The sequence below is a fragment of the Pleurodeles waltl genome, chromosome 6 (assembly GCF_031143425.1).
Source record: "Pleurodeles waltl isolate 20211129_DDA chromosome 6, aPleWal1.hap1.20221129, whole genome shotgun sequence".
Classification (NCBI taxonomy): domain Eukaryota; kingdom Metazoa; phylum Chordata; class Amphibia; order Caudata; family Salamandridae; genus Pleurodeles; species Pleurodeles waltl.
In genome coordinates, this window is record NC_090445.1 from 1,658,546,504 (window position 1) to 1,658,574,133 (window position 27,630).

Genomic DNA, 27,630 nt, shown 5'->3' on the forward strand with positions numbered 1-27,630 from the left:
AGCTTTGTTTCTTGTGCACTCAAAGCCTCGTGCGGTTTTACTGACCTGCATTACGAGAAGATCAAATCTGTTTCGGTGTTTGCGCATCTGGGAAAACCAAGGCCCTGATTTATACTTTTTGGTGCGAAACTGCACTAACACAGTTTTGCACCAAAAAGTTTAGCACCGGCTTGCACCATTTCTGTGCACGAGCCGGGCACCATATTTATGGAATGAAGCAAGCTGGTGCACAGGGTAGGCTAGCGTAAAGAAAATTATGTTAGTCGGGTGGGGCTGGCGGTATGGAAGAAGGGGTTTTGCACCAAAAAATGATGTTAGGCAGGTTCAAGTAAAAAAAAAAATGCCTAACCTGCCTAGAGTCATTTTCTGATGCAAAACCACCCATACCACATAACTCCTGTCTTGGAAAAGATAAGAGTCATGTCCCCCACCCCAATGGCCAGCACAGGGGACCAGGGTCCCCTGGGCATGGTCATTGCACCCAGTGCCATGTAGTGGGGCCCATTTCAGGGCCCCCAATGGTACTTTAACAAACAATATATATACTTACCTGTACTTACCTATACTTACCTGGGATGAGGTCCCCCATCCTCCACTGTCCCTCTGGTGTGGGTGGGGGTGCCCCTGGGCCCTGGGGAAGGCACCTGTGGTGTTCTACAATGGAAATAGGCCCACAGGTCCCCTAACACCTGCCCTGACCCTGGCGTTAAAGAATGGTGCAAAGGAAGCTTTGCACTATTTTTTTACTCCTCCTCCCCGTGCGTGATTTTTGCATGGGAGGATAAATAAGGCACTAGGGTCATAGAGTCATTTTTTGCCCAGGAACATCTACTTCACATCTCATTGACGCAAGGTAGTTTTCCGCAGGCAAAAAATGACTTTAACTCCAATATTTTGGCGCTAGACATGTCTAGAGCCAAAATATAAATATAGAGTCAAGTTTGCGCTGGATTTGCATCATTAAAAATGATGCAAATCTGGCACAAACAGAGTATAAATATGCCCCTAAGTGCAGGAAGAGTGTGGCACTACCTGACCACCTACGTATAGTCTCCTCCAGTGCTTTAAATGGGCAGCTACTTTCCGGTTCTGAGTACCTGCACTTCTTTGACAGGGAAAGTACCTGCACTTCTCAGCACTGTTACAATACATTGAATGGGAGAGTACTGGCACTTCTCAGGACCAAACAGGTACTCTGGATAGTGAGTACATGCACTTCTATTTTTCCATTTAAAGCACTGCGTCTCTTCCAAAACTCAGGAACAACGGGCTAGTCAAGATGAGGCAAAGCAGTATCCCACCCAGGATACCGCTCTGTCTAACTCATAATCAGGCCCTAGCTTCTTGTTTAGGTGCCCTGGAATCAGCTATCTTAAATTTTCTATAAAGTTCAAATTCTTGAATTATCCAAAGAGTCCAAAATGGTAACCGAGCCCTCCTCTAGCACACATCCGTCGCATACTGTTTCTGAGCTAGGGTTGTCTAAACCATTCTGGTCAGCGCTTCACGAAACCATATCCAAGTACACCCAGAGCCTGGCCTTCGAGCCACATCATGTCAGCGCGGAACAAGAATGATCATCGCTCAAGGGATGCTGTAGTTATGTATTGACGGATGGGCTCTAGCAGCCCGTAAGCAGATCCTTCCCTTTTCTTCGTCAGGCTGCATTTACCACAGGCTTAGCCTCATATGATGAACCTTACCAGCACTGTGTGGGGTCTAAATTTCAAAGGAATAAGCTATCGCCGGATCAATTTCCAAAGGTAGCAGAATGCAGCGGAGGAGAGAGACCTAGTGATGAAAAGTAGGCAACTGTAGATGAGTTTTTGATGCCTGCTGAGGGACATGTGGCGCACACGCCTGGGCTCAAATGTTCTTCTATATTGTTGAGAACCCTGCCTGTAGATTGGCAAGTCAGCCTTCCATTATAGAGGAAATGTTGACATTGCAAAACAGGATAATAGGGAAATTTATCTAGCTGTGGTCAGGTTCTCAGAGGCACAATGGATTTGTGCCAAATTAGTATTAATATTCCTACTTTAATATTAATTTAGTGCCTCCTGCCGCCACAATGGCTGCTTCGGAACACGCTCAGGATTTTCAGTAAATAGAACAGGAATAGCGGGAGTCTAACATGATGAAACTAATGGAAAAAGCAAAATTGGGAAAATATACAATGTAAATCTAAGATCAATTTCCGAACATATATCTTAAAACCAAGGTTCTACACAAAATTACATTCTAGACACAAAACTGTTTATTCAACTCTGTACCGAAATCGTTTTGATTTAAGAACGACTTTGCAGAGCTTTTTCAAAATCAGATGGTGTGTTAGTATGCAATATGAGGTGGGTAGGCAGTGGTGCTTGGACAAATTTCAGAGTGGGGGTTGCTGCGTCAATGGCAGTGCTTAATTTGTAAACAAAAAGGTGCCGGTGCTCAAAGCCCTCCTCTTAAACACTCGGCTGCTGCAATTAAATAAGTGGACATGGAATAGTGAGGCGGCCTAATCCTGAAGCCATCTCGGGCCTCTTTAATCCATATAAAGCCACACCCTGCCCCTTCAGCTCACTCTTGCAGCTTTCTACTTTCTCCTTTTGTGATGCTTTTTCGTTTTTCCCTTCATACATCTTTCCCATATGTGTCTTTTGCTGCAGCAAATGCTTGAGGCAGAAGAATAAGCCCCGGCCCTCAAAAATAAGTGCCGGTGCTCAGCACCGGAAACAGCAAGCACAAATTAAGCACTGGTCAATGGAACATCGTTGAATTCATAGATGTCCTGAAACATCCAAACAGCACTGAAAAGAGCTCAATTTGTAAATAAAAATGTGCCAGTGCCCAAAGTTATGCTCTTAAACATGCAGTTGCTGCAATTAAATGTGTGATTACAGAATACTGAGGCAGCGCAATCCTGAAGCCATCTCAGGCCTCTTCAATCCATTTACAGGAACTCCCTGCCCCTTCAAATCACTCTTTCAGCTTTCTGCTTTCTCCCATTGTGACACTTTTTCGTTTTTCTCTTCCTCTGTCTTTCCCATATGTGTCTTTAGCTCGCAGTACATGCTTGAGGCAGAAAAAGAAGTGCCGGGCCTCAAAAATAAGTACCAGTGCCCTGCACCGGAAACAACAAACACAAATTAAGCACTGATCACAGAAAGACCAAGTGCTGCACATGAGCCACGCCCATTTTGTAGGAGAGTGTTTAGGGTGTAGTATCTGTCAGGTGTTGCATTTAGGAGCGCATTGTTACAGGTATATCACTAAAGCATTGTGTGGTACTGTCATTTACAGACTGCAAATTTTTCATTGAAATGACCACTAAATATCCAAAGACATACATATATAGTGATAAAATAATGCAGCACACAAATGTTAGTTTGTGTAAAATTGGATTTCAGTGAATGTTTGTCATTTGCACATCACTAAGTGTCTTCCTTTGTTTTGACCCTATTAAAATCTTTGTTTCCATCACACTTCAAAATTAGGAAAAAGCACCTAATTTTTGCTTTTCCTGTTCATTTATTTTTCACTATTTGTACAGTTCATGCTTAGGTATTTACATTTTGTTCTGCATCCTACACCCCTTCCTTTCACACCAGCAGAATTGTCACATAATTCCCTTTAAAAACTCCTCTCACTTTGCAGTAAGAGAAAGAAAAATAAACACCAGTGTCCATGGTGAAAGAATAAGCAGCAGTTTGCCAGAAGATTAGATTGACATTTGAACTATTTCTTTGAGCGCACAACAAATGTGACAAGGTGAAAAACAAAATTCCAAGTAATCTTTTATGTTCAGTCGCCTTCGGAACTCCAGCATGGTTATTTTGAGGATTCTGAATCCACCCCCCACGTACACACACATACCTCTAATTTTCAGTGCCTAAGTGGGGATGTGAGGAAGCACATTGGTAGGAGGTAGGATTAACAGTTCAGTGGATGATCAATAATACAAGAAGTGCTGTTCGTCAGACTACTAGGAGCTTGGCCAGGAAGTCGGGGATGGGTGTCACTCTCCTAGCAATAGTCGATCAATGTGTCCTGTGTTCCACATGAACCCTTTGAAAGATTCCCAGACAGGAAGCTCTCCGGAGTAGGTCAGGAAAGCTCCAGATCCCTAGTACCCACACTCTGGCGACCCTGTCTGTAGAGTATGCGGACACATTACCATGGAATGGCTTACTTGGTAGTTCCCGCCACACTTGCAGTGTGAAGCCAACTTCTCCAGATATTCCGGACCCATCCTACAGTGGGTTCCCTGCACAGTTCCATTTGTTCCTACAACTGTGGTCACCCCCTGAAGATTGTTCCTGTGTCTGGTCCTGTCTGCATTTGAACCGTGCTTCTGTTTCATCCACGTAGACGTGGGATGAGAGGTGAAACTGACCTAGGAGCAGTGGTGGAACACACAAAAATGATGTCCCTCGTGCATAACACGATGAGGGCCCCTGAGATCACAGCTTTGCACATAAGTGCGTAAGTCTCAGACGGAATGGGGGTACCCTGAGGAGCAGGAGGGTCCGCCCCAGGCTGCAGTAGCCAATACTTCACCCCCACATTGGATCAATGTCAGTGACACTCTTGTGTGATAGAGACGGCTTTGATTCTATCTCGATTCTCGTCTTGGCAAGACCCCACAATGAGGCTGGTAAATGTGTTTAACAGTGCCTCATACAGAGGTCGGACAACATAACTAAGACAGAAACTAGACACACTGTAGCACAAAGAAAAAAAAGAAAAAAAACAGGCACAGTGTTCTTCACTGAAAAAAATTAACATGACTCAAAGAGAATGAGAAAAGCAATGCGGAAAACACCATGGGAACAATGCCATGCAAAAGAGTAGTGATTACATTTGCATACATTTGGGGATTTAAAAAAAGGTCTCTTTGTGTTTTTGAGTCTCAGTCCAAGACTGTTGAGATCCACTCCTCTGAAACACAAATCCTAATATGAGCAAGGAAGGAAAGCGTGGGGCTAGAGGGGATAAGGCTGGGTGGATGGTGGCAGTAGTGGCATGCCACGTGTGACTAGTTAGGACTAGCTCGTGTCCCATACGAATGAGCCACTTGACAGCTGAACTGTAGCATTTTTATAGCACATCCTACCCTTGCTGAGGGTCCAAAGAGGGGACAAGCGCAAAGAAGGTGTGCATGGATACCCTCACTGATGTTTACTGTGCTACACACATAACATAACAAATGGCTGAATGTTGCCTCTCATGATCATTTCCACTATTCCATGCAATGAATATTTTCACAGATCACCCAGACCTCCCTACAAAGGTCAAGTGGTTCCTGACCAGGGGCTGGGGACATGTGGCGAGTGCGGCCGCCTCCTGACTCCCTGTGCAGTTCCTGTGGCGCGTCGGCGCTGGGCGGGCTTCGGAAACAAGGAAGATTACAGGTAGGTGACGTGGGCTGGAACCCAGTGCACCCCTTGCCCTCCGGCCCTTTGTGACTCACTGCAGGGGGACTGAAATGGCCGCCCCCCAGGGGGTGACTGATGTCGGCAGCGCCCCAACCTTGGGGTGCCTGGTGATGCCACGAGTGGGAAGCATTGCAAGGGAGTATTCGTCCCACATCCAGTACCAGCGGAGTGACCCATAGTAAAGTGGTGATTCTAGTTGGTGGCTGTGGTGTCCTTGACCTTCCGGGGGTGAACTGTCCCTCTTGCCCATCACCGACACCTCCTTAGACTGCTACCAACTTAGATAGGAGCATAGTGAAGGTAGGCTACCTGCATATTGGTCCACCACACTGACTAGGGCCTGAACACTTCAGTGTCTCCCACCTAACTCTGGGGTCAGACCTTTGCTTGGCTGCTCGTGCTGCCATGAGGATGCGCTAAACAGGCTTAGCTCTTGCAAGAAGTGACCATTAAGGTTTACAGCCATGATTAAAGACAGAAACACAATTCTGCCCACTTCCAGCCATGAACAGACCAATTCACTACGCCTGTGGGTGCAACAGGAGGGGAGAATCAAGATTGGGGGTGCTGCACCGGAGGGGGATCTCGACAAGATCCTACATGCAATACGCTCCTCTCAATCGGTGGTTGAGACTAAAATAGGGGTAGTGCAGGAAGATGTGGCGCTCCACCATCAGGTTTTGTGGAATTCCATTGGCTGTATCACAGAGACCGAAAGTCGCCTCTCTACTGTGGAGGATGAGATTGTTGAGCTTAAAACCAAGGCGTCTCGGCTCCTGACCCATATGAACGAACTTCACATCCAGACGGAGGACACCAAAAATCTCTCCAGTCGTAATAACTTACATTTTGTTGGATTCCCAAAGGATGTTGAACGATCTCAACCTGCAGAGTACCTTGAGGATTGGTTGAAATCCTGGGTCCTGGCAGACAAACTCTCACCTTGGTTTGCAGTAGAATGGGCTCATGGAGCACTCACCCCTAAGCCTACACCAGGATCCCAACGAAGGCCCATGATAGCCAGGTTCTTCAACTTTAAAGACAGAGATTGCATCCTAAGAGAGGCCAGAGCACATTCGATGCTCCACTACCAGAATTCTAAAAATACGAATTTTCCCGAACTATACCTGTGAGGTCCAGAATCAGCATAGATCCTACGAGACTGTCAGGCAGAAACTCAGGGCACTAAAACTCTCATCCATGCTCCTCTTCCCAGCACGGCTCAAAGTGATATTCCAAGAAAGAACATACTTTTTTGACACCCCAGAGTCAGCCTTGGAACGGCTAATGGAAGAGTGTTGACTCCTTTGCTCATCCGGCTTTGCTTTGCCGCCAGCCAGGAGTCCGTCTCGGTGCAGGAAGAGGACGCAGACTCGTTTCAGGCCCTGGTGACAAACCGTTGGGGCTGTATCTGTGTCTCCTGTCTCAAGGACATCCACAACGCCTCCGCCCACCGGGCAAGTGCCCATCGGGCTGAAGGAGGAAACACCCCTGAGAGGAGCCAGACGACGAATCATTTGAGTCGGACTTCGTCACTTTTCTGACCACGATCGTAATAGACTGAGCATGGGTCAGGGTGGGTCATTGGTTCGATGGGCAGTGACTGGGCATTTCAAATACGCTTGTGTGGTAACCTACAATTCATTGCCATAATCCTGATCTCTGGAGGGGTCCACCACACCACACTTTTCCAACTATGTTGGTTTTGAGTTTGGGTTTACGTGTTAGGGTGACAGATGCTTCTTGGGGGAAGTACGGGGTGGAGGGGATTTGTGGGGAAGAGGGTTTATGTGTTTACTGCATCTCTTGCTTTGCTTCTTTATTTGTAATCAACTTTTTCTTCACCTAGGTTCTCACACTGACCTGAATGTATATCACCAGTTACAGGATTTGTATTTTAACAGGCCTTCACAGAGAATTAAGTGTTGGGAAACATGCTTCCACGCCCACATGACCCCCTGTAGTGTATTGTCTTGGAATGTTAACGGTCTTCTAGACAAGATCGAGCATTCCGCAGTGATGTGACATGCCCACCACATTCTGCCCTTGGTTCTGATGCTCCAGGAAACCCATCTAATGGCTAATAGTTGTCCATTCATACTCAGTCCTGGGTACGATAAAGTGCATTATGCCATGCAGACTTTGATAGGGGATCATGGAGGGTAGAGGTTATCTTACATCATAACTTCCCTGTGGTGGTGGTACGGTCTTGGCTTGATCCCCAGGGTCGATATATTGACTTGACGGTGGAAGGTCGCACACTTAACCTCCTATGTGTTTATGCCCCACCAGTTGCACTTGACTCCTTACTAACTACACTCCGGGAGGTGGTGACGCAGCTACTGCCCGACCCTACCCTTATAGGGGGCAATTTCAATGCAATGGTATACCCTGCCTTGGACTTCACCGGACCCCCGTCCAATATCCGTCGCCAAAAGGCACAAGTCCTTCGCAACTGGGCAGATACTCTGAGCCGGTGCAACAAGTGGAGGGTCTGGTACCCTAGAGAGCACCAATACACCCGCATCCCTGCCGCACACCATACCCATGCACGATTGGACACGTTTTTTATGTCGGCTCCTGATATCCCATGTGCATCAGAAGTACAAATTCTACCCAGAGGAATCTCCGATCATGTTCCAATTTTACTTTGTTTGTGAGATACCGGAGTGATGCACCACCCACTGTGGTGGCTTAATGCCTGACATCTCCAAGATAAGCACCTGGTCTGCACCTTAAAGCAAGACATAATGCAACACTTTCAGCTTGATGAGGGATTGGTCCAGTCAGCTGGCATTCTGTGGGCTGCAGGTAAGGCCACAATTAGGGGGCACACCAAAAAGTTGCTTAAGGTAACAGAGAATGCCTTCCATCACCGCACTGCACAGCTCGAAGTTAGACTTGACCTTGGCGCAAGCCCCTCCACTACAGAGCAGGCTGCCTACACCAGACAACTAGTGTTGATCAGGGAGGAACTGAGACACCTGTGTTGCTCTGCTTTAAACTAAGAGGAAACAATGCCAAAGAATGCAGCACTCTTAGTCTGAGTAATGAATTTATTAAGGAACTTCCCAGATATCAAATAAAAGCACGCCAAACTATGAACATAAGCATTAAACACAAATGCAGTGAAATACATGTATATGCCAAAATACGTGTATATGCCAATGTACTCACAGCAGTTAAACATTGATAGGCAGAAATGTGCAATACATCAATAGTGAAAAGTTGCAGTGAAAATATATATAGTCAAGTTAAATAATTAGGAATAAAAATACATAACCATAGGGGTTGAATCCATCATCCTTGCCAGCATCAAGCCGAGGAACCCTGAAGTGCTGCAGAACGTCCCTAAAATGGCATCCTGAACAATGCGTCCACTTTCAGACGAGTTTCTCTGTCTTAGTGCCAAGTTTCCCTGTCTTATATACATTAACCAACTCAAGAGGAAGATTCTAGTAAACCCCCTCCCTTCTGTTCCGAAATTCACATGTACTTGTGTACTTGATCTGTGTCGAAAACACGCAAAAGAACTGGCCAGGCCCCAATGCACATTCCTGAGACAGAGCTGAACCTTTTCCTAATGAAAACATTCTCTAAATATCAAAAAATATGGAACAAGTGGAATGGAGAAGGGGGTCTGGACGTTATACGAAATGACCTAACCTGCTAAGTGACACTTTGCTGGTTTGTAATTTTTCTTATTAATGGTCTTATAAACATGCTGTAATGCTGGGCATCGATGGGGCCTACAGTCAGATTTCAGTGTGACTTGCTGTTGTAACTAGCAGAAAATAATACAAATGTGTTTATCGAAAAAAACAGTTCCTCAAAACATATAACAAAATTTCACAAAATTGTGTTCCATAGCTTAGTTTATGGCTACAGTGGCAATGTATGTGGCTCTCGCAGAAGCAAAAAAACATGAAATTCAACCTCAGATAGAGGAAAACTTAATATAGCCCTGGTTATACCTAAGGGCCATTGGAATTATGTGGCAATACAAGAGCAAAATACGCAGCAGAAATGACTAATTTATGCGACAAGAACAGACAAAAGATGTAGCATATAATAGCACATTCTGTGCTGTACTATGTCGCTGTGTTGTCACTCTGACACACATTAATACTCCGATCAAATGTCACCTCCAGAGTACCAGTTTAACACCTGAATAAGCAATCAGCACCTGAAAGGTGAACAGCTAACCCTTGTAAAAGGACTATTCGACAATTGGTAGCAGTGATTACTGTAATCTTCCATAATACCCAATTAACGACACTTTGGCGTGTGTTGGAGATACATTTGGAGATCTGCCTTCGTGTGCCTCGTTGTGAACACAGTGGTACTGACCTGTGTACCACAGCCTTGCTGTGACGGATGCGCGAGCAGTGCTCTGGTGAGAGTCTGGGTGCGTTGTCCGTGCTCAGAATAATTCTGGTCATGCAGGCTGAAAACTGGAGCCCAAGAAAGCAAGAAAATGGGAGAAGGGCATTGGGAGTCAATTGAAAGCAGACGGGAGCCTATCTTCAAACCTGTTCCAACGGAAGGCCCTGCGGTGTCTTGTAGAGCGCTACGAATCGCCCAGGCAGACTTCAGAGCACTAGCCTCGTAAACGGACGTTACTAGAGGGGTGAGCTGCAGTGTTCTCAGATTGCTAGTGTCGGTCCTTACCAGTGGGGCAGGAGGAAGTCATCTAGGGGATGTCTTTCAGTCTTAGTTGACCTGTCTTCATAAGCTGACAGCGCCTAGAATAGGATACAATATCGGTACTTGGTGCTATAAGAAATGAGGTAGCCGCCTCCCTTCAACAGTCAGACAGGAGTAATGTCATATCATTGCTTGCTTTGACAAATGATAGTCAAGCTGGGCTAGGCTGAGCAGGTCCTCTGGGTCTCTGGCCATGACATGAAAGGGGTTCTACCCACCCCCCACCTCCTAGGCCACGAAGTCCAGGAATATACCTTCTGCATCCGGGTGAAGTTCAAGACTAGGGAGGGTCACTAGGTGCAGCGACAAATAAGAAAATGCACAATGCGCACCCTTGTCTCGCGCGCACGATACAAACTTCTCCTCCCCCCACCTCCCAAACCCCACCACCAAGGCTCATCAGCCTTCCGGTAACTATCTTTCGTTTTTCAGATTCAGAGTTCCGGCGTATTTAAATCTTTCATATGTTCGCCCTCCGTTTAAGTGCTTCGAAGTGGTCGACAGTGTACATACTGGCGCTAGAAAGAATACGTACACGAATCAATTAAATACAAATACGCTTTGGATGGCTGCATAGCAAAAACACTCTCTGCATCACACAATATCCCTCCCAGCATTAAAACCTCTTATTTAAAGCGCTTAGAAACGGCAGAAATGTCGCTATGAAGCGCTATATGACCACACGTTATCATGCTGCCTTCCAAAATTCAGAGCTAAGCTATGTTAATAAAAACACTGAAGGGCCTTCCTGTCGGATTAAAGGACTTCTTGAATGCACATGAAACTCAGCATTTTGCAGTTTTTTCTAATTCACCCTAACCATGTATATTGTTTTTTTCAATCTATATTGTCCACCTAAAAGCCTAAAAGTTTCGAAAAAGAACAATATTTGTATTTATAAATATTCTTCATTTTATATCAATCTTCCATTAACAACCATTGCAGGGACGTCATTTAGGGGTCGCGACCCCCCAGCTTGACCCTTGCGACCCCTGGCACTGTTCTTGCCCCCCTGGCCTCATTGGTGGCACAATCAGTGCCAGGAACGCAAGGAACAGCTCATTCTTATGGACGTTGCTTGGGGCTCCACTTCATTGATTTCATCCAGTTATCTTTTAACACTAATAGTAAATAATATTATATCATTTACTATAAGTGTAATAATAATAGAGCACAGCTGGAATATGACCCTCCTTGGTAGCTAAGTATAAAATGCTTACAAATGTATGTTGTGTTTATGCTTGCGGGTGCGAGTGTGCTTATGTGAAGGAGCGTGTGTCTGGGTGGTAGTAGTGAATGTGTGTGTATGTGTAAGGATTCGTGTATGAGTGAAAGTAAAGATGGCATGGCGTGTGATGTCACTTCCGCTACCCCTGGAATTTAGGTGAATTGACGTCCATGAACCTTTGTAGAGCATCGAGCGTGCCTTGTGGTACGATTTAGCTTCCGCCCATTTGGGTGCAGCAATAAGGGGCAGTGCCAAGACTTCCATGGCATAAACATGTGAAACTAAGAGACGTTTTTGTTAATTGAAATTTGTGATTTATGTACGATTTATGTACGGTGAACCATACAGTACAAAAATATCACGGCGAGTTAATGCATCTGCTGACACATTCGAGAACCACTAGTTTTCCGTTTACACGCTTCGAGGCATCAAGAAGAGGAGCTTTGTAAACACGTTTAGTGAATCTTTGCCACTTGTGATATGATCACATTCAGATAATACACAAGAGGGGTGCGCTTTCCACTCCAAGGACGACAAGTGACATTCCTGCACTGGGCAGATGCCCAGCCCGGCAATGCCACATTTTCCATGCCCAGCCCTCGAGGGGCCTGCCGCTCACCCTCAGACAGAAACAAGACACACAGATGCCCAGCCCAGCAATACCGCATATTCAATGCCCTGTGACGGTCCTGCCGCCGACCCTCGCACAGAAACAAGGCACACAGATGCCCAGCCCAGCAATACCGCATATTCAATGCCCTGTGACGGTCCTGCCGCCGACCCTCGCACAGAAACAAGACACACAGATGCCCAGCCCAGCAATACCGCATATTCAATGCCCTGTGACGGGCCTGCCGCCGACCCTCGCACAGAAACAAGGCACACAGATGCCCAGCCCAGCAATACCGCATATTCAATGCCCTGTGACGGGCCTGCCGCCGACCCTCGCACAGAAACAAGGCACACAGATGCCCAGCCCAGCAATACCGCATATTCAATGCCCTGTGACGGTCCTGCCGCCGACCCTCGCACAGAAACAAGGCACACAGATGCCCAGCCCAGCAATACCGCATATTCAATGCCCTGTGACGGGCCTGCCGCCGACCCTCGCACAGAAACAAGGCACACAGATGCCCAGCCCAGCAATACCGCATATTCAATGCCCTGTGACGGGCCTGCCGCCGACCCTCGCACAGAAACAAGACACACAGATGCCCAGCCCAGCAATACCGCATATTCAATGCCCTGTGACGGGCCTGCCGCCGACCCTCGCACAGAAACAAGGCACACAGATGCCCAGCCCAGCAATACCGCATATTCAATGCCCTGTGACGGGCCTGCCGCCGACCCTCGCACAGAAAGAGGACACACAGATGCCCAGCCCAGCAATACCGCATATTCAATGCCCTGTGACGGGCCTGCCGCCGACCCTCGCACAGAAACAAGGCACACAGATGCCCAGCCCAGCAATACCACATATTCAATGCCCTGTGACGGTCCTGCCGCCGACCCTCGCACAGAAACAAGGCACACAGATGCCCAGCCCAGCAATACCGCATATTCAATGCCCTGTGACGGTCCTGCCGCCGACCCTCGCACAGAAACAAGGCACACAGATGCCCAGCCCAGCAATACCACATATTCAATGCCCTGTGACGGTCCTGCCGCCGACCCTCGCACAGAAACAAGGCACACAGATGCCCAGCCCAGCAATACCACATATTCAATGCCCTGTGACGGGCCTGCCGCCGACCCTCGCACAGAAAGAGGGCACACAGATGCCTAGCCCAGTAATACCACATATTCAATGCCCTGTGACGGGCCTGCCGCCGACCCTCGCACAGAAAGAGGGCACACAGATGCCCAGCCCAGCAATACCACATATTCAATGCCCTGTTGGGGCCTGCCGCCGACCCTCGCACAGAAAGAGGACACACAGATGCCTAGCCCAGTAATACCACATATTCAATCCCCAAAGAGGGGCCTGCTCCTCACCCCCACACAGAAACAAGGCACACAGTTGCCTAGCCCAGTAATACCACATATTCAATCCCCAGAGAGGGGCCTGCCCCTCACCCCCGCACAGAAACAAGGCACACAGTTGCTCAGCCCGGCAATACCGCATATTCCATGCTCAGCGAGGGACCTGCCGCTCACCCTCACACAGAAAGGCACACCGATGCCCAGCAATACCACATCCTCAATGCCCAGCGAGGGGCATGTCCCTCACCCTCACACAGATGCCCAGCCCAAGCAAGAAGGGTTATTCAATACCCAGTAAAGTACTTGCCCCCTAACCATCACCCAGAAAGAAGGTTCATTAACCCATATTCAGTGCCCCGGGAGGTCTTGCCGCTCACCTTCAGTCAGAAAGGAGTCACACAGATGCCCAGCATTAACACATATTCAGTACCCAGTGAGGGTCCTGCCCCGCTGCACAAAGATGTAAGCCCAGCATTACCAAATATCCAACGCTTAGTAAAGTATCTTCCCCTCGCCCTCACACAGAAAGAATGCAGATAGATGCCCAGCCCAGCAATACCACATAACCAATGCCCAGCGAGGCACCTGTTCCCTTACACAGATAGTACACAGATGCCCAGTTCAGCATTACTACATACTAAATGCCCAGTGAAGTGCCTTTCCCCCCACCCTCACAGAAAGATTGCACACAAGATCCCAGGCCAGCATTACCACATTTGCAGTGCTCAGTAAGGTTCTTGTCCCCCACCCTCACACACAGAGAAGGCACACAGATCCCAGCCCAGCATTACCACACATGCAGTGCCCAGTAAGGGTCTTGTCCCCACCCTCACACAGAGAGAAGGCACACAGATCCCAGCCTAGCATTAGCACATATGCAGTGCTCAGTAAGGTTCTTGTCCCCTACCGCCACTCAGACAGAAGAAACACAGATCCCAGCCCAGCATTACCACATATGCAGTGCCCAGTAAGGTTCTTGTCCCCACCCTCACACAGAGAGAAGGCACACAGATCCCAGCCTAGCATTACCACATATGCAGTGCTCAGTAAGGTTCTTGTCCCCCACCCTCACACAGAGAGAAGGCACACAGATCCCAGTCCAGCGTTACCACATATGCAGTGCTCAGTAAGGTTCTTGTCCCCCACCGTCACTCAGACAGAAGAAACACAGATCCCAGCCCAGTATTACCACATATACAGTGCACAGTAATATTCTTGTCCCCAACCCTCACGCAGAAAGAATGCATACAGATCCCAGTCCAGCATTACCACATATACAGTGCTCAGTAAGGTTCATGGCCCCCACCCTCACACACAGAGAAGGCACGCAGATCCCAGCCCAGCATTACCACATATGCAGTGTTCAGTAAGGTTCTTGTCCCCCACCCTCACACAGAGAGAAGGCACACAAATCCCAGCCCAGCATTACCACATATGCAGTGCTCAGTAAGATTCATGCCCCCCCCACCCTCACACACAGAGAAGGCACACCGATCCCAGCCCAGCATTACCACATATACAGTGCTCAGTAAGGTTTTAGTCCCCACCTTCACACAGAGAGAACACACACAGATCCCAGCCCAGCATTACCACAAATGCAGTGCTCAGTAAGATTATTGTCCCCCACCCTCACACACAGAGAAGGCACACATATCCCAGCCCAGCATTACCATATAATCAATGCCCAGTGAGATACCTCCGCCCTTACACAGAGAGAAGGCACACAATGCCAGCATTACCGTGTATGCAGTGCCCAATCAGGTGGCTTACCTGCATGCCCTTTGAAAGGGGGCAGAGCAGCACGAGGTGCACAAGCCTCCGGAGTCTCCTCATCCTTCTCCGGTGGTGGGCAGGGCAGCCGCAGAGGTGTGTCTGGGGCAGATGGGCACTCAGGGAGCGGGTACTTTGCCAGGGGGGAGCATGGGGTCCTCTGCGCTGGAGCTCAGGCAGTTCTGTTGTGAGGAGGGCTGTGAATGTGCCCGGTGAGTGGGCGCAGGACCTGCGGGTTCGCGTGTGGAGCAGGTTACTAAGGCAAGGCAATTCCTCTCTGAGGGGGGGTAATGCAGTCAGGTCTCCCAACGGGGTGTGGGGTGGGAGAGGTGATGCAGGCAGGTCCTGGAGATTGTTACAGAGGTCCTCGGGTTGGAGACGGGAATGATGCAGGCAGGTCCTGGAGATTGTTACAGAGGTCCTCGGGTTGGAGAGGGGGATGATGCAGGCAGGTCCTGGAGATTGGTGCAGTCAGGTCTCCCGGCTGGGGGTGGGGTGGGAGAGGTGATGCAGGCAGGTCCTGGAGATGGTTACAGAGAGGTACTCTGGCTGGAGAGGGGAATGATGAAGGCAGGTCCTGGAGATTGGTGCAGTCAGGTCTCCCAACGGGGTGGGGTGGGAGAGGTGATGCAGGCAGGTCCTGGAGATTGTTACAGAGGTCCTCGGGCTGGAGACGGGAATGATGCAGGCAGGTCCTGGAGATTGTTACAGAGGTCCTCGGGTTGGAGAGGGGGATGATGCAGGCAGGTCCTGGAGATTGGTGCAGTCAGGTCTCCCGGCTGGGGGTGGGGTGGGAGAGGTGATGCAGGCAGGTCCTGGAGATTGTTACAGAGGTCCTCGGGCTGGAGACGGGAATGATGAAGGCAGGTCCTGGAGATTGGTGCAGACAGGACTCCCGGCTGGGGGTGGGGTGGGAGAGGTGATGCAGGCAGGTCCTGGAGATTGTTACAGAGAAGTCCTCTGGCTGGAGAGGGGAATCATGCAGGCAGGTCCTGGAGATTGTTACAGAGGTCCTCGGGCTGGAGACGGGAATGATGCAGGCAGGTCCTGGAGATTGTTACAGACAGGACTCCCGGCTGGGGGTGGGGTGGGAGAGGTGATGCAGGCAGGTCCTGGACATTGTTACAGAGAAGTCCTCTGGCTGGAGAGGGGAATCATGCAGGCAGGTCCTGGAGATTGTTACAGAGGTCCTCGGGCTGGAGACGGGAATGATGAAGGCAGGTCCTGGAGATTGGTGCAGACAGGACTCCCGGCTGGGGGTGGGGTGGGAGAGGTGATGCAGGCAGGTCCTGGAGATTGTTACAGGTAGGTCCTCTGACTAGAGAGAGGAGTGATGCAGGCAGGTCCTGGAGATTTTTTTGATAGAGGCAGGTTCTGTGGTTGGAGAGGGGAGTCATGCAGGCAGATCCTGGAGATTAGTGCAGGCAGGTCCTCTTGCTAGAGAGAAGAGTGACACAGGATAGTACTTTCCCTGTATAGTGCCGGGGTGTAGGCAGGCAGGAACCCTGGAGAAGGATGATGTTACATGTAGCTTCTGGGGACTGTTGCAGGCAGGTCGGCTGGATGAGGAAAGATGATGCAGGCACGTCCTGGTGGTCCTTTCATGCAGTTCATTGGCCCTGGGGCTGTTCGACGCAGGATGCGTGGCTGGATGAAAGGGGTGACAAATGAAGGTTTCAAGAGAGGAAGTGAACACACAGGCAGATTCTGGAGGTTCCTGCAGGCATGCCCTCACACTGGAGAGTGAATTAGATGATGGAAGTCCCTAGGGCCGTTACAGTCAGGTTCCCTGGGTGGAAAGGAGGAAAGGACGCAGGCAGATCCTGGAGGCTGAGGCAGGTTGGGCCAGTGGAGAGTGGACAGTTCACGCTGGTACCCGGAGTGTTGCAGGCAGCACCTCTCGAGGAAGATGCTGCTCCCGAAGATCTGTGCAGGCAGGTTCTCTGGGCAAAGGCCGAGGCAGAATAGTCCGGGCGTTGTTACAGGCAGGTGAGATGGAGAAGAGAGACAACACAGGTAGCTAGTGCGGTTGGCTCAGGCAGATTCCCGAAAGGAGTATTATGCAGGCAGGCATTGGTGATTCCTGCAGGCAGGTACAAGCCTCCTGGCCAGGACAATGATGCAGGCAGGTACAAGTCTCCTAGAGAGGACAGTGATGCAGGCAGGTACAAGTCTCCTAGAGAGGACAGTGATGCAGGCGAGTACTGGTGATTGCTGCAGTCAGGTCAAAGCCTCCTGGAGAGGAGGGTGATGCAGGCAGCTATTGGTAGCTGCTGCTGGCGGGTACTCTGGAGACGAAGGATAATGCAGGCAGATCTCAGAGCTTGTTCTGGGCAGATCCAGTGAGGGAGGGGAAACGCTTCATGCTCTCCCGCTGCCCAGGGAGTACTGCAGGCTTGGGTCAAGGTGTGCTGCAGGCTGGCCCAAGGTGTTGCTACTGGCTGGCACCCGGGGGCTATAGCAGGCTGGATCAAGGGGTTGCTGCAGACTGGGCCCCAGGGATCCTGTAGGCTGGTCCCAGTGGATGCTTGTGGCTGGCCCAGGAGTTGGTGCAGGCTGGTCACAGCTGCTGCCACATGATGGTCCCAGGGGTTATTACTGCCCACCTCTGAGTGTTATGCAGACTGACACCGAGCTGTTTTAGCAGGCTTGGCCACGAGGTTTCTGCAGACCTGGCCCTGAGAGTTCCTGCAAATGGTCCTAGGGTGTGCTGCAGGCTAGTCCCAAGGAGTGCTGCAGTCTTGTCACAGGGTGTGGTGCAGGCTGATCCCAGGGGGTGCTGCAGTCTGGTCCCAGGGTGTGCTGCAGGCTAGTCCCAGTGGGTGCTGCAGTTTGGTCCCAGGGTGTGCTGCAGGCTAGTCCCAAGGAGTGCTGCAGTCTTGTGCCAGGGTGTGGTGCAGGCTGATCCCAGGTAGTGCTGCAGTCTGGTCTCAGGGTGTGGTGCAGGCTGGTTCCGGTGGGTGCTGCAGGCTGGTCTCAGGGTCCTCTAGAGGCTGGTTCCAGGGGGTGCTGCAGGCTAGTCCCAAGGAGTGCTGAAGTCTGCTCCCTGGGTGCAGGCTGGTACCAGTGGGTACTACAGGCTGGTCCCAGGGGGTGCTGCAGGCTGACCCGAGGGGGTGCCGCAGGATGGTCCCAAGGGGTGCTGCTGGATCGCCCTAGAGGTGGCAGCAGGCTCGTCCCAGGGACTCCTATTGGCTTGCACAAGGTGTTATGAAGACTGGCACCCTGGAGTTACAGCAGGCTTTACCAAGAGGTTGCTCCGAGCTGGGTTCGTGCAGCCGGTCCTAGGTGGTCCTGCAGGATGAGTGCCTGGGGTTCCTGCAGCTGCTTCTAGGTGGTACTGCAGGCTTGGTTCCAGAGGGTGCGGCAGACTCGTGCCAGGGACTCCTATTGGCTGGCACTAGGTGTTATGCAGACTGGCACCCTGGAATTACAGCAGGCTTGACCAAGAAGTTGCTCCAAGCTGGGAGTCTGCAGCTGGCCCTAGGTAATGCTGCAGACTGGGTCCCCGGGGTCCCTGCAGCTGATCCTATGTGGTGCCGCAGGCTGGGTTCCGTGGGTCCCTGCAGCTGATCCTAGGTGGGGCTGCAGGCTGGGTTCCGGGGGTCCCTGCAGCTGGTCCTAGGTGGTGCTGCAGGTTGGATTCCAGGGGTACCTGCCGCTGGTTTTAGGTGGTGCTGCAGGTTGGATTCCGGGGGTACCTGCAGCTGGTCCTAGGTGGTGCTGCAGACTGGGACTCGGGGGTCCCTGCAGCTGGTCCTAGGTGGTGCTGCAGGTTGGATTCCGGGGGGTACCTGCAGCTGGTCCTAGGTGGTGCTGCAGACTGGGTCCCGGGTGTCCATGCAGTTGGTCCTAAGTGGTGCTGCAGACTGGGTCCCGGGGGTCCATGCAGCTGGTCCTAGGTGGTGCTGCAGGCTGGGTTCCGGGGGTCCCTGCAGCTGATCCTAGGTGGCGCTGCAGGCTGGGTCCCGGGGGGTTGCTGCAGGCTGGGTCCCGGGGGGTTGCTGCAGGCTGGGACCCGGCGGGGTCGCTGTAGACTGGGTCCCGAAGGGTTGTCTCGAGAGAGGGTGCTGTGCAGGATGGCAGCCGGACACTGGTTAAGAGGGTTCGGAGGAGGAGCCGGGGGTCAGGATACTCCTCTCCTACATGCTGTCAGGGGACGTCATGGGGAAAGGAGGGGTCTGGCAGTAGGGGGGGGGGGGGGGGGCTGTTCAGGGGCTATAAGCTGACGGCAGCCCGTTGACCCGTTCGCAGGGGAAGCTTCTTCATTGAGGCAGGACGGGATCACACGGGTCAGAAGGTGCAGTGCAGGCGTCCAGTTGGGGGCTGCGTAAGGGAGCAGACGAGCCCCACTCTTCGGGGTACCGCAACCCTGCCCTCAGTGCCGCTGTGCCCACCGGGGCTCTCCTCTGCCCGCCTCCAGCTGCCGATGAATGGCCGGGAGCATCCCGAGTGAGGATGGTCAAAGCCCCCGCTCGCCTGACCCCGTCTGGGGCAGGCTGAGCATCCGGCTTGTGTTACAGACTGGGGCGTTCCCTGGACCCCTAGAGTCTTGGGGTGCAGTGGGTGCTGATGATGGAGCTCCCCGGGGTACCCCAGCAGCCGCAGCTGCTCCTGATGCTGGGCTGCAGACACAGCACCCTGCGAATCTCAGCCCAGCTGCAGCAGCAGCAGACTGTGTGCCTTTAATTAAAGGGGAGACCTGCAGCCAGCAGGCATTTCTGCCCTCCGACGCGAGTGTGCGGCGGGCTCTCTACCTGTGTGCAACCGGCCCAGGGAGTCGCAGCACATCTCCTTATCCCCCTCACCCTCTGCACTGACATTACACGAAGAGTACCATAGGGTCATGCCCCCCCCAAAGGCCCGCAACTCCTAAAATGTGTTCCTCAGTATGTGTGTATGTGTGTGTGTATATATATATATATATATATATATATATATACATATATGTAATAATATATATATATATATATATATATATATATATATATATATATATATAGAGAGAGAGAGAGAGAGAGAGAGAGAGAGAGAGAGAGAGAGAGAGAGAGTTAAGACCTAGGTTCTATAGAAAAAGCTGATTTTTGGTTACGTAAATCCTTGGCGCTCCTTGACGGATCTTCACAAAATTATCCAAAAAGTTTGACAGTCACATGTGCTGCTGTCTGGAAAGTTTGGGGGTGATCTGTCAAGCGGGAGCTGAGATAAAGGGGTGTGAAATTTAGAGTGTTTTCAATGTTCATTCCCATAGGAAAATTGAATAGCGACAGCGCATTAACCACTGGAAGGAATTACACCAAATTTGGCAGAAAGGTAGCTTTTGGTCCTGAAAGTGCCCTTTTTGTTATTTGGTGTAAAGCCGTTCAGTAGTTTTAATTTTTTTTAAGGAAATCCAAATTTGTATATCTCGCAACGCAAAAGATTCACAACCCCTCCTGATCTTGTGCTGAGATCTGATTGGCTGCCAACACTTCAAACCAGGAAGTCTTGGCAGCCATCTTGGGACTTGGTTTGAGCCGAGTCCCAGAAAAAAAAATACAAAAGGGACCAGGGCATGAACACCCTGACCACGTAGCTCTAGTGCTGAGGCCCCAAAGAGGACCCCCAGGGCTAAAAAGCATTTTAAAAACATTTCTACTGCAGAATCGTGACAGGGTAGCGAATCTGCCTGCGCTTGCTTTAAAAAAAGCCGCCTTGTGATCCAGGTCCCCCAGGCACTCTTTTCTTTTTAATAGGGGGGACCTCCTGGCACCCCCACTGCTCCGAGGCCTCCTCCGTAACCCCGGGGACCACCACCTCCCCTGGGGTTATAATGAATTATGAGCAGGGGATCTGCGTGCCTCCCCCCGCAGCCCTGGGATCACCACCTCCCGGGAGCAAATTCTAAATAATATAAAGCAGGTCTGTTTTGGACCCCCATTAGACCCGGGGATCACCACCTCCCCAAAGTTAATGGGAATTGGTGGGGGGCCACATGGCACCCCTCAAGGAGCCACTGATGGCTCCGGGGACTGTCACTCCCCAGGGCTGATTTCCCGGGGTACCCACACCTGGGACATAGCCGTTTGCTGTGGCAAGTCACAGCAAACACTCTGGTTTTTGACAGTGGGATGTGTCAAACAGGTCTCGCTGTCGAAAACCGAAGCTTTCATCTCTGTCCCCTGAATGCAGGTATGCCTGCAAGGAAAAGAGATGAAAGGTTTGCTTCAGTAAGCACGGACCTGCTGCTAAAGCAGCTCCTTGCTTGCTGAAGCAATGGCACCGCGCGGGACGCAGTGAGGCTTCCCCCGTGGTTACGGGTAGCCTATAAAGGTCTTGTTATACATAAGAAAAATATATGAAAAAAATATGTAGGGACCGCTGGGAAGCCCTTGAAGGATCCCCTGTGGACCCAAATAGCCAATAAAGGGCTAAAAAAAATAAAGTAATGAATAGTGCAGAGTGAAAGCCACAGATCTTCACGCTGAGCCTTGAGGGATCGAGTCCAGCCTGGCTCATTTTCCTCCTTTTGTTTTAACATCAAATGTTTAAGGCTCATACTGAAAAGTGATTTTACTCTTTTTAAATGGCAAATACATTTTTCTTTTCAATTTGTCCAGCAATATCTCATTCTAAGTATATCATATATCAAAGCCTAAAAAACTCTCTGTCTTTCTCTGTCTCTCTGTCTCTCTTTCAATCTTTCTCCCACTCACACACCCACTCAGACACTTACGCACCCACTCACTGACCCACTCAGACAATCACACACTCACTCATTGACCCACTCAGACCCTCCTGCACCCACTCACAGCCACAATTAGACCCTCACGCACCCACTCAGATAATTATGCACCCACTTTCAGACCCATTCAGACTTTCACACACCCACTCACAGACCCACTGACAACCTCATGCACCCACTTACAGACCCATGCACACACTGATGCACCCACTAAAACACTGATGTTCACACTCTGACACCCAGACAGACACTCTCACAGCCACTCTCACCCCCAGATACATCCTCTCACACCTATTCTCACACCCAGAGAGGCCGCAGCCAACTCCTGCCACACACGCCTAAAGGGCAGTGCACAGCATGTGGTTGGGTGGTTAGTGGGGTTGACCGCACGGTCTGGCTGCAGGCTATATCTTGCGGGCATCCGTTGCTGCACATGGATGAAGGCCATGCACAGTGCATGGTTGGGTGCTTACAGGGGGTTGGCCGCAGAGCCTGGCCACAGGCCAGGACCTGCGGCCAACCACCGCTGCACACAGCCGAAGGCTATGCACGGAGGTGGTTGGAATAACGTATAATAATGAAAATAACTATACCTTAAAAAACCATAGAAATTCACTGAAAAAAACAAAGGTTAGAGGGACATTATAGTTAGGAAATAGAATTTAAAAAAAAACAGAAATTCACTGAAAAAAACAAAGGTTACAGGGACGTTATAGTTAGGTTCACATTTTAAACATGCAAAACCATAGAAATTCACCAGTTATAGTTAGAGTTACCTAGAGTAACTATAACTCGTGCCCTAAGGTAACTATAACTCACGCCCTCGCCATGCACCGCTAATTAACGATTACGACACTCACAATATCTTTGATAACATCATTGATAATATCAATGTAATATTTGAGGTAAAAAAAATTATGAAAAAACTGTGCATGGCTGGGGCATGAATAATAGTCACCTTAGGGCACGAGTTATCGTTAGTTGAGTTAACGCTAACTATAAGTGGTGTACTTCTATGGTTTTGTACGTTTAAAATGTGAGCCTACCTATAACGTCCCTGTAACCTTTGTTTTTTTAAGTGAATTTCAATGTTTAAAAAAAATTCTATTTCCTAACTATAACATCCCTGTAACCTTTAGTTTTTTTAGTGTATATATATATATATATATATATATATATATATATATATATATAGAGCAAATAGCAAAAAGTCAGTAAATGACAATTTTTGTTTTTTCTTAGCGCCTTCTACAATGGGGTTGCCCTAGTGCAATGTAAATACTGGATTAAGGTTTTACCATCTTGATGGTAACCATTTACTTGATCCTGCAAAGATGAAAGGTTGGGTCAGACAAAGCTGGATACAAACAACTTGTGACGTGCATGTTAGGCACTATCTCTGCCAAGGGTTCCTCAGAGCACCGACTCAATGCGCTATTTTACCACTCCGCTCACAAAGAGGCGAATGCAGTGCTTAATTTGAGCCAGTGGTTGCCAGTGGGGGGCACCAGCACTTGCTTTTGGGTGTCGGCACTTATTTTTCTACATCAGGCATTTACTACAAGCAAAAGACACATATGGGAAAGACAGAGGAAGAGAAAGACAGAATTTGTCACAAAGGGGAACGCAGAAAGCTGCAAGAGTGAGCTGAAGGGGCAGGGAGTGGCTGTAAATGGATTAAAGAGGCCTGAGATGGCTATAGGATTACACTGCCTTAGTAGTCTGTGCTTACACATCTAATTGCAGCAGCCACATGTTTCAGAGGAGAGTTTTGGGCACCAGCACATTTTTATTCACAAATTAACCACTGGGTGAATGAATGGAGCTGCAAATAAATTAAGCATCGACGGATCTTGTCAATCCCGATAAAGGTAAATTCATATCAGTTTGTTTCACATTTTCGTCAGAGATGATACTGCACATATGATCAAAGTGACGGTAACAGTAGGGAAATCAACACTAGGGGCCAGATATATCAAGCGAATTTGCATTCGCAAATGCAAATGCAAAAATGCCTTTCATTATGTATGAAAGGCATTTACTATGCAATTTTAAGGAACCGCTAAAATAGCGACTCCTTAAAATTGCGAGGCCATTTAGAGAATCGCAAATTGCGATTCTCTAAATAAGAAATCGCAAATAAGGAATACTTATTTGCGATTTCTTAAGCACATGTATCAAGCTTTTCCTTAATGCGAATTGGGCATTAAGGAATCGCAATTACCACCAAGTAAAACTTGGTGGTAACCATGTGCAAATTTTAGAAATGCATAAAAAATGCATTTTTAAAATTGACACGTGTGCGCCTTACATGTCCTCAAATATTTTTTGGGGTGCAGCAGAGGGGGCCTTAGGCCCCCAGCACCCTGGAGTTTGGCATTTCCTAAATTGCGAATTCCAGTTAGGAATTCGCAATTTGGGAAATGCAAAACATTTGCAGTTATGACAGGCCCATAGGTGCGAATGGGCTCAGAATCGCTATTTGCGATTCGGTAATAGCATTTGCGATTTTTAAGAAATCGCTATTACCAAATCACAAATATGATACATACCATTTTGCGAATCAGAAATAGCGATTTCTTAAAAATCGCTATTAGAGATTCGCAAAGTGGTTTCTTCATACATCTGGCCCCAAATGTTAACATCAACCGTTAGTAAGGGTTTTAGAGGTTTGGGGACAGCAAATTCACCCTTGGTAGTGGGCATCGAGGTCCGGCCACAGCTCCATGCATTTCGGAGCATTAGCTGCAGTATAAAATTGTAGCCAGAAGAAACGCTGTTTAGGTTCCCTGAATTCACTTATAGGAATGTACTTTTGATAGAGATAGGCAGCATATTTTTAAACGCAGCGGCCGATCTGTTAAAATGTATACCTTTAACACCTATATCAGTCAGATCTTCTCTCTTCAGAAAAGAGTCATAACTTGTTCATTGAAATGGTTTATCAACACTTGCTAAATAAATGCCTTTGAATAAATAGCACTTGGAATAAGATTTTAAAAATGTAATATGAAATTCATACAGCTCACATATATGAGAGTGCAGGCAGTGCAGTGCTTAAAAAATAGCGTAATGCAACTAAAGTCCCAAAGCAGCACATATACAATAGCCCACAAATATATAGAGAGAATATAAAATGTAAATATAGTGAGGGAGTAATTAGTGGGTGCCGTATCAAAAGAACAACGTTAATAGTTTTTCTTTGTAGGCAATTTAATAGTCCATTGGCTCAGTAATGCACATTAGATTGTCAATGTTTCGACCCAAAATGAAGCAATCATCCATGGGTCATCACCAGGACAAACCGTAACTTTTGTAGCATTGCTACTTTCGTCGAGGTGAAATCTATCAAGGGCATAGTGGGCATGAGTGTCTGCGGGGGGTGGTTGGGCGCTTGCCTTCCCTGGATTTAGGTACAGCCTGGTGTGCAGGCTCACAGAGCCTCATAATACTACGGCCACTGTAGTGTTACGCTGCCCAAGCTGGGTTCTCCTTGCAGGAGAAATTTAAAGGGACTTTGACATTAAAATTAAGCCCCCCAGAAAAAATGTCTGCGCATGCCCATGATAGTGGGAATGGATAAATTACCAGTACAAGAGGGAGATTTGACATGGGCATCCACGTTGGTGCCACAGGGAGGGTGTGTTCATATCCCTTTGTGTAAGTGCGTGAACAGTCACTGTTGGAAGATAGAGAGTCAGGAGCAACAAAGGGCTGAATCAGTAGGTGGTGCATATGAGTTAAATGATGGTGAAGTGGAGGAATTTTGAGTACAGAACCATTTGGAGGTAACACAGATCATTGTTGAGGTAGCAGGGTGACAATGGTTTGAAGTTCAAGATCAGAGATTCGAACATGGGTCAACGGTAAACACTGCCGCACATTCATTTCTGTCTCCCACCCCCTCCAACTCCATACTTCATGGCTGTGTGGGCCAAATATGCGGGGAAAAAAAGCTTATTACTCAAAGCTCATCAGGGAGTACTTAAAGCAATTGTGGGAAATATTAACATATTTCGGGAACTGTCCAATCCTAAAATTTTATTAAAAGCCTCTGACACAACCATAATGCTGTGTGAGGGTTTACATTCTGTCTCCAGTTGAAAAATGAATAACATTAGAGGAATAATTATAACACGAGTGATATATGAGCCTTTTCTCTGGCACCATTTCCCATCCTGCAAGGACCACAAAGAGATTTGAGCCTTTAGATTAATCAGTAGGCCACAGACTAGCGCCCATGATGAAAGTATCTGAACTACTAATGGAACCATGCTCGTCATCTTACATCAAGACACCCCCCCTCTTCCTCTCATGCAAGATCACAAACCTACTGAATACATCAATTTTCAGTGGGATAGCACGAGGACCCCTGAAACATGCAACCGTAGCTCTCCTCAGAAACCTCTACTTGCAAACTAGTCGGAAGTGATAGGTATAGCAAAGTATAATCAGGTACAATGTAAATATCCCAACATTAATAAGAATACTCCCTAGGTTACACTCAAACATTCTGGCACACATACGAAATACACACACAAGTTCACAAACATGCCTACATACTACTCTCTCTCCTTTGTTCACTCCACAACGTGTACTAAGCTACAATGCAATCTTATTGCCATTGGTAACTGATCTGCAGGTGAAAGAAAGATCTCAGCAGCAAGCAATCAACCCGCTCAGCTATCTCACTCGATCTGTAGCCTGTAACCTGCAGGTATTACAATTTCTACTGCATGTGCTCAATTCTATTCTAGATTTTTCGGAGTCAGTGACTCCTTTCTAATACAACTTGCAGAAACCTCAATGCTTAAATATTTTGGTCCTTGCACAGTTATAGGTTTTACAGTACTGAGACTAGTCCTCCTTTACAATTTCACTCTCTAAGGCCCACAGGTTTCCCACTTATCCTCACAAACCTTTTTAGGCCGACATTTGTAATCTACTTCTGTGGGCTTTCACCACACCCATCACACGTCTATCACCTTCATTCATTCTTTGGCCTGCCTTTCAAAAAAATTACTTTGGTTCGTTAGGTAAATGCTTTAGGTTTGTCCCGCCTTGAGGCTGTTTTGTTACCTCCCTGGAGATTGACCCTGCTATGTGGATTATTGCACAATTGGCCATATACCTTGGCGTCAGCACCCTACTTTTTTCTTTTGCCTCTTCGTGCTCGTACAGTATGTTGCTTCTTCCTCTGGCATCTCGCTGTTTCTTTGCAGTGTCTACGCCAGTCAAAGGCTGCAAGCTGGAGGGGGATTCTTTAAAAAAAAATTGTATTTATTGTTTACAGTTTCATATAGAACAAACTTTACCAGAATGTTTGAACGCTTTACTTGTGCACCGGATAAATTTGCAGCCCCGTTCCAAAATTCTTCCCAAATTTACCAGTTGAAAAATAAACAAACTGACACCTTTAAAATGAAAAACCACAAGGGAAACCCTCAATGCAGCGCTTCTCGGCACAGCGGGAGAGCCGATAAAACAATATTCACTGCACTTGGGAAACTCACCCCATAATGCTTTGCGGGGCATTCTTTTTTACAAAACATGTTTGCCCATAACTCAACCTGTGGTGGTCATAGGACAATGGGACCACCACCGAAACATTCAGCATGACGTGTTCTTTCTGTTCAGCTTCTGGGTCCCCACACTAGGTTGGGGGGCAAAATCATAACCTCTCCCACCATGTAATGTCTTTTTAAGCTCTCTCATGGCTGAAGTTTTTGCTTTACTGCTTGGGGTAGTTTGTGTTCTAAGGGCCTTATTTGTAATTATATTCTAACTGGCCT

At 48.5% G+C, this 27,630-nt stretch overlaps 1 protein-coding gene and 1 long non-coding RNA gene across 2 annotated transcripts in view; one reads left to right on the forward strand and one right to left on the reverse strand.

Moving 5' to 3' along the window:
• Positions 1-19,753, reverse strand: part of DIPK1B (divergent protein kinase domain 1B) — a 268,213-nt gene extending 248,460 nt beyond the window's left edge. The window contains exon 1 of the mRNA XM_069241590.1: positions 15,115-19,753. Coding sequence (XP_069097691.1) covers positions 15,115-15,177 — 63 coding nt within the window. The 5' untranslated portion in view covers positions 15,178-19,753. The remainder of the gene's footprint in view (positions 1-15,114) is intronic.
• The window catches only part of LOC138301290 (uncharacterized), a 554,538-nt gene that overhangs the window by 332,687 nt on the left and 194,221 nt on the right, over positions 1-27,630 (forward strand). The window lies entirely within an intron of this gene.